Raw genomic sequence first — 7,760 nt, 5'->3', positions numbered from 1 at the left:
ATGGTATAGGTCCCAGCTATTGACTGATCCATTATGTTCAAAACTTTGACTCAATGCTGCGCCCTACTGAGTGTAAGTGGAACTGCCGGACATAACCAAAGTTTGAATAAAAACAATCAAAACAGGTATTTACTTAAAAGTGATATAGTTATAATAGTTACCCCAGAACTGCAAACACAGCATAAGTCATTCAAAGACGTTTAGTTGTTTAGGAAAAGACAATAAGTTTTACATTGAAAACTGATAAATCAATTGATCTTTCTATAAAATTCAAGCACTTAATTACTTTACAAAAATCATCCCTTGGTAAAAAGCATAGCTAAAGTTAGATCAAAATAAATGCACATATGCTTTATATGTTAATTGCTTTTTTTGACTCATTACTGCAGTTAGTCTTTCTTTCTTTCTTTTTTTCCAAACATTTAAAACCCCGAGACCATGCATGCTAAACACAATGGTAATTGCATTACAGATTGTATTGCTAGTGGTCTGTTTGGATTGGTGGGAGGTCAAATATAGTAGGCTAGGCCTCAATGTGGTATAGTAACCGTGGCAATCGGTTACACCTCTGTCATAAAAAACAGTCGGATGGGACGTGAAAGGAAATGACCCAAAATGCATCCATGCATGCACACCTTACGTAAACGCTTACATCCAACATGCAAAACTAGACAGGGCAACTGAGCACTTGTTTTATATGCAAAAAAGAGAAAGACGATCGAGAAAGAGAAAGACGTATTTACATAAAAGTGATATAGTTATAATAGTTACCCCAGAACTGCAAACACAGCATAAGTCATTCAAAGACGTTTAGTTGTTTAGGAAAAGACAATAAGTTTTACATTGAAAACTGATAAATCAATTGATCTTTCTATAAAATTCAAGCACTTAATTACTTTACAAAAATCATCCCTTGGTAAAAAGCATAGCTAAAGTTAGATCAAAATAAATGCACATATGCTTTATATGTTAATTGCTTTTTTTGACTCATTACTGCAGTTAGTCTTTCTTTCTTTCTTTTTTTCCAAACATTTAAAACCCCGAGACCATGCATGCTAAACACAATGGTAATTGCATTACAGATTGTATTGCTAGTGGTCTGTTTGGATTGGTGGGAGCAATGATCAAGTAGACTCAGTCGTCTTCTCACAGATCCAGGGCAAGGACCTGTAGCACGGCGCATCATACCAGCTCTTTATAGCCACACGGCTTAAAACATCTGTTTTTATCATGTAGCCACAGTCTTCATTGATATGGTTGTTGGGCTCGCCATCTTCCCAGAAACTATGGAGGAAAAACAATGGGTTAGTCCCAGTCAGAAATCCTGGTTTCATTACAGTCTGTTTGCTCTTAACAAGTGGAGACAGCATAATAAAAAATAATAAAAAAATGACAATGGCAAATTAAAGTGGTGCTAAAATATGTTTAATAAGGTTTTTCTCAACTTTTTTTAAAGGGACATTGCATTTGGCATTTTTTAATATTTTCTCTGAACAGTAAGTCCACATGTAACGTTAATATCTATATTCTGTAGCACCCAAAACAGTTGTAATTGTATGTCTATAGGACCATTTTATATCCTTATTAATTTAATCAATAATTAATCCGGCTGTAATAAGAATTTTTATAAGTGAATGTCTAGATAACCGCTTTGCATAAACAAAATAAAATAATATGAGCACAAAATAAAATAAAAGTCCTGGTTCCTGTAATTTTCACTTTAATAATTACAGTATATATTTAAAAGGTAAAATATCAATTCCTGATTCCCAAGCACTCACTAACATTAATAAAAGTCAGATTATCATTAAACATTGAGGATATATGAATAAAAAATGAGTGAATGCAAGATCTCTTATATTTTCAGCTTTTTACAAAGAGGAAGAAGAGATAGGAAGAATGAGATGATTCAGTGTATTAACATGGGACCATGTCTCCAAAACAGAAATAGAAAAATATGATTCAGTAGTTTTAACAAAATAAAGAAGTGTGAAGAGTCATTGTATTTTTTGACTCTTCAGTAGTTTTAACTCCATGTGAGATGTGTACTGAAGCTTGGACTTCTAGTGTGAGAGTTTTAACTTGTTAAGTTGTCAAATTTGACATTCTTACCCTCCAACCAGTTTGGTTCCATCCACCCAGTACCAGTCGTCTTCTACTTTTTCATCACTTATGCCAAACCAGTAAGCGTTCCAGTGTCCACGGGGCAGCAGGTTCCAAATGAACGTCTTTATCCGGTCAATAAGTCAAATATCATTAAAAATCAGTGGGGAAAAAAACCTTAGCAATCAATTTTAATGCCTCACATGTTTCGGCTAAGATCCCTTCCTCTATTGCATATTTAGCAGTTTCTGTTCTCTTTTTTACACAAACATATAGATGTGGACTGTCAGTGTTACTTGAGGTCCTTAGATGTTCTGCAAATATATCTGCATAGTTAAAGCGCAGTGAGATGCACAGTCTGTCCTCACCTGTTCCTCAGGTGTATGGATGATGGCCAGGTGTCCTCCATTCCGCTTGCAGTACTTCTGACTGTCTGACCAACTCCTGCCAAACACTGAGATGAAGTAACAGCTGCCGTTAAAGAGCTTCCAGTCTTCAGGGCAGGGACTCTTCGTTGGTGCTGGAGTGGTGCGTGATGCAGGGGTTGCCTCTGAAAAGACCCAACATTTTTTGACGTTATGAAATGCAAGAGATTGCTTGTTAATAACACAAATGCATGCACTTGCACCTCACGAACCAAGCTCAGTGATTTTGTCCTTCAACTGCGACCGCTCTTTCTCAAGTTCCCGCTTCTCTTTCTTCACAGTCTGCAATTCTTCAGTCAGAGCCGTTACATTAGCGCAGCCCGTCTGCATGTGTGTTTCAGAAGCGCTGGAGGGGGAATCCTGACCAGAGGAACGGCCCTTACCTAAGACGAGAAAGAAGAAATAAAAGCAGAAGTGGGTTGTCGATAAAAAGATGTCACATAAGGGATTTTGAGAAATAAAGATAGAAAGATGAAGTTTACAATGAAACTGATGTGTTTATGAGTTATAATTTTATTATAACTTGACTGTTTTACACAAGAAATGCACGTTTTTTTTATTATGTGCTTGTGTTGATCTGGAAGATAAATAGCAACTGAACTGTTTAATAGTTCGAAATAGTACCAAAATGAGTCGAAAGGAATCGAAAATAGAATTCAATCAAATTAAGAACTTGTGAATTGAAATCAAATTGAATCTGGAAATACACTATGTGGAGAAAAGTATTGTGGCACACACCTCTTCATTATTGAATTCAGGCGTTTCAATCAGACCCATTGTCACAGTTGTATAAAATCAAGCACATGCAATCTGCATTTACAAACATTTGTGAAAAAAGGGTTCATCAAAGAGCTCAATGAATTCAAGAGTGGTATTGTGATGGGATGCCACCTTTGCAATAAGTCAGTTTGTATAATTTCATCCCTGGTAGATATTCCACGACCAACTGTCTGTATTGGAAAGTGGAAGCGTTTTAGGAACAGCAGCGACTCAAGCATGAAGCGGAAGACCATGTAAAGTCATAGAGCTCAACCGAGTGCTGAGGTGTGTAAAAGTCCCCAACGCTCAGTTGGTTCCAGAGCTAAAGAGTTCCAAACTTCCACTGGCAATAATATCAGCACAAATACTGTGTGGCAGGAGCTTCATGGAATGGGTTTCCATGTTGTGGAAAGCCTTCGCAGAGGAGTGAAAGGGGAGGGACCCATTTCATATTAATGTCTATGTATTTAGAATGCAATGTCATTAAAGTATTTGTTGGTGTGAAATGTTTCGCATTACTTTTGTCCTAATGCTCAGCCCTACTTGTTAATAAACACAATCACACCAAATTGCGCAAGTCATGTATGTGAGAAAGGAGAAGTACCACTGTGAATACTTGTGACCACCAGGATCATGAGTAAGATGAGGCAGAAGGCAGTCAGGCATGCTGTTGCCACTTTGAAGGGTTCTTGGCAAAATCGCTGTCCACTTTTACCTGCAGCATTCTGTAATACTGTGAACAAACAAATAAAACAACGATTTACAATATAACAATTGTGTAAAAACGGCCAAGTCTAACAATGCACTTTTTTACACAATGTTAAACAAATGAAGCATTTTTACATAACATTTATTTCACAAGAAATAAAAGCTTTTGAAAACTTTTTTGGATTACATGTTGTCACCCATTTCAGTGAATGATTTACAGTATTTTCCACTGCCAGGGTAACTCAAACCCTGAGAGTATCGATGAGTACTTTATCAAATAACGTTGTGTGTTTGTCAAGCAGGATTTTTTTTTTTTTTTTTTGCATAAATGATAAACATTTAAAACAACTGGACATTTATGGAGCAACTGAGGTTGAATAATTGCCCAAAAAGGTAACAAATGTTCATATTCAGGAAAGTGTAAAAAGTAATCCTTTAGAATCATCAGTTGAGAAACACATATTGGTCAATGTAATAGTGGTTTGACCCTGGAAAAATTTAACAAACATCCTGTTTGAAGCACATTAGGGTGGCCAAAAATTATGTATCTGATAAAAGTAGTATGCAACAAAACTTATACTTTACTTTATCAATAAAATAAATAAAATCAACAATTTTAGCAACATTAATCTAAAACTACTGAGTCTTATTTTTTTTACAAGCTTTCTTACAAGGTATGGAGAAATACAGGCCTTATTAATGTAAACATTAAATTCATTTCAGAATGAATGTTTGTACATAAAAAAAAAGTATACTTAATACGTTATACTTGTCTAATAAGTACATTTGATTTATAAAGCACATTTAAAAACAGCAAAGCTGACCAAAATGCCGAATAGAGAAAAAAAAGAGTCCAACAGAATAAAGAATGAAAACAAAATAATAAAAACAACAACACAAACTTAAAATGCCTGGAGAGATATGTTTTCAGCTTATTTTAAAAAAAAGATAATAGAAGGTGCAAGGCGGATGTCCAGTGGCAATTGATAAATGGGGGGCAGCACCTGAAAAGTCTGTTACCCTTAGTTTTTAAACGGGCACGAGGGAAAAACAAAAGAGCCATGTCAGAGGATCTTAAAGGTCTACTAGATGAATAGGCAATAAGAAGATATTTAAGATAAGATGGAGCTTAATCATTAAGAGCTTTAAAACAAACTAAAAAATTGGAACATAAAATGGACCGTGAGCCAATGGAGCGATGCTAAAATTGGAGTGACGTGATTATATTTCTTTGCCATGGTCAACAGCCTTCCAGCGGCATTTTGAACCATCTGGATGCGAGCAAGGGATGAATGAGGAAGACCCAAATACAATGAATTACAATTGTCTAAACGTGATGTAATAAAAGCATAAATAACCTTCTCAAAATCTATTCTGCATAATTCTGAGTCCAGGATGACACCAACTTGATGTCAAGGTTTATTTCCTGACAATAAATTGAAGGGAAATGATTACCAAACTCATTAATAAGACCACCTCTCAATATCAGGAGACCAAAGATAATTATTTCAGTGTTGTCTTCATTAAGTTGGAGAAAGTTATTTGACAACCATTTCTTAATATCCTCGAGACAGTCCAGCAAATGTTGAATGGAGTTGCCAGCTTTCAAAGGCAAATAAAGCTGAGTATCATCAGCATAAAAATTAAAAGAAACATAGATAGTGCCTCCTAATAATATATTCATACAGAAGCATATACAAGTTAAAAAGAAGCAGGCCCAGAATAGAGCCCTGAGGTACTCCAATAATAAGAGTTGAGTATGAGGAAAACTTACCCATGCCTTACGATGTCTTAGACATGAACTAAGACATCGTAAGGCAGTATCCCTTGATACCAATTAAATGTTCTAAATGCCAAAGAAGAATATTATCATCAACAGTATTAAAGACAGCGGTAAGATCGAGTAACATCAATACAACATTGAACAAATGGCTATCACTTTATCATCAAAAAACATTCAAATATTTTTCACAAAGTTTAGCCGAGCGCTCCACATGAAATTGGCAACCTGGATAAGTTATTGAATTAATCATGGAGAATAAAATCTGAGGTCTATGACAGTGTGTAATTAAAATCAGATAAATATTTAAACAGTCTTTAAAAATCTCAAAGGACGCAGTTAGTCATGCATCCCTATTCCTATTGCTCATACCAAAGGTTTTGTGATTTGTATCTCCTTACCCTGGCCTAAATATAAAACTTTGCCACATAAATGTAAAATCTAGAGTTGAAATGTTTTAATCAAGGTTTCAAATGTTCAACAAAATGTCAACCAGACATTATTGCTATTTTTTTTTTTTTTTGTTAAAAATCTAATCAACAATTCTAGCCTTTATGTGACAATTTGCATGTATTATACACTTTAACTCAAAAAGCACTGGTTTTACTTTTCTAAATTCTAAAATAATATTTAAAGAGCTTTTTATTTATTTTTTTACAAACTTTGTTGGAGAAACACATGCCTTTCTACACACAGTGTAAATGTAAACATCAAGACACAGCACAAGCATGTGTCCATGTTCTGATTCTCACCTGAATATCGCACCTCTGGACTGATGTAGTCATTTTCAGGCTCGTCGATCAGATTGTTGTGCATTCCCTCTTTGTTTGCATACATTGCTCTCGTTTTGCACGCTATAGAGTCTCTCTGTTCACTGCAGCAGTTGCTCAACTGCAGGGGTGTTTTAGAACAATTATATTGAGTCCGTGTGCTGTGACGTGGGATTGGTTGACATTGTAGTTCTCTGTATCTCATGACAGATCCAGATGTTTGTTTAGCCAGAGAATGTCATAAGCAATTTCCCAAAAAAATGAGCTGACACAATTATTCTGTGCTGTTTTCTGTAAACCAGCAGCTTATGACTCACCCTAACTGTAAACATTACATTATTTAATTTGTTCTAATGATTGAGAAGCCACTCACACATTGCTTAATGCTTAAAGCTAAGGTGACTTTTTTTTGTTCAAAATTTACATAATAAGCGAGTACCTCATGTATCCATTTTCCAAATCGTGTTTTTGTCTTATTCTGTATCACTACGGTACAATATGTGTTTATATTCGGACCATGTTAGTCCGCTGCATGACTCGTCAGACATAAACAGAGAGAAGTAGCTCCGGCTGTTCTTCCGCAAGATGCATTCAGTTCTGTTTATTAGCGTCAGAAGTTAAGGACTGAAGCTTTAAGTGTTTTTATTATTTCAGAGAGCATTTTCTTGCTTTTCCATTTCTTTCCCTCACCCAATTATCAGTATGAGCATAAAAAATCATATGGAATGGAATTATTGAATAATAACCTCATTATTAATATAACACTAAAACAGCTTGACTCATGTCTTTCTGTCCCAATTTTGTACTCCACAAATCTAAAAACATTGATCTGTCCACAAATCCCTCATAAACCAATGTGCACAAAAACCTTTGAATAGCCTATTACAATGTCACAGATCACTATTTTCCAGAGACACAACATTAGTGCAATCAACCTCAAAACTATTTCAACTGACTAAATCTTGAATGTGGATATTCAGATGCCAGATTACAGTTCAAATAACAGTTTCCAACTATTCTGATCCATGCTTAACAATTACTGTGTTTAAAACAAGTAGAATCGATCCTCACATCCTCACCTTATCTTACTCAATATTTACACTACCGTTCAAAAGTTTGGGGTCGGTACGATTTTAAATACTTTTAAAAGAATTCTCTTCTGCTAACCATGGCTGCGCTTATTTGATTAAAAATACAACAAAAATCAGTTATAGT

General features: G+C 35.2%; 1 protein-coding gene across 1 annotated transcript; it reads right to left on the bottom strand.

The window, feature by feature from the left end:
* Nucleotides 1-1,007: 1,007 nt before the first annotated feature.
* On the bottom strand, nt 1,008-6,665 carry zgc:174904 (uncharacterized protein LOC564690 homolog). The gene is made up of 6 exons (XM_056242056.1): nt 6,528-6,665; nt 3,892-4,020; nt 2,741-2,911; nt 2,472-2,653; nt 2,113-2,228; nt 1,008-1,284 (listed from the first exon to the last, which is right to left on the bottom strand). The coding sequence occupies exons 1-6, from the start codon at nt 6,610-6,612 to the stop codon at nt 1,125-1,127; spliced, it is 843 nt and encodes a 280-aa protein (XP_056098031.1). The 5' UTR covers nt 6,613-6,665; the 3' UTR covers nt 1,008-1,124.
* Nucleotides 6,666-7,760: the final 1,095 nt, after the last annotated feature.

Source organism: Rhinichthys klamathensis, unplaced genomic scaffold (genome assembly GCF_029890125.1).
Source record: "Rhinichthys klamathensis goyatoka isolate OS25496 unplaced genomic scaffold, OSU_Roscu_1.1 h1tg000690l_1, whole genome shotgun sequence".
Taxonomy (NCBI): Eukaryota; Metazoa; Chordata; class Actinopteri; order Cypriniformes; family Leuciscidae; genus Rhinichthys; species Rhinichthys klamathensis.
This window is presented reverse-complemented; position numbering and strand designations above follow the sequence as displayed.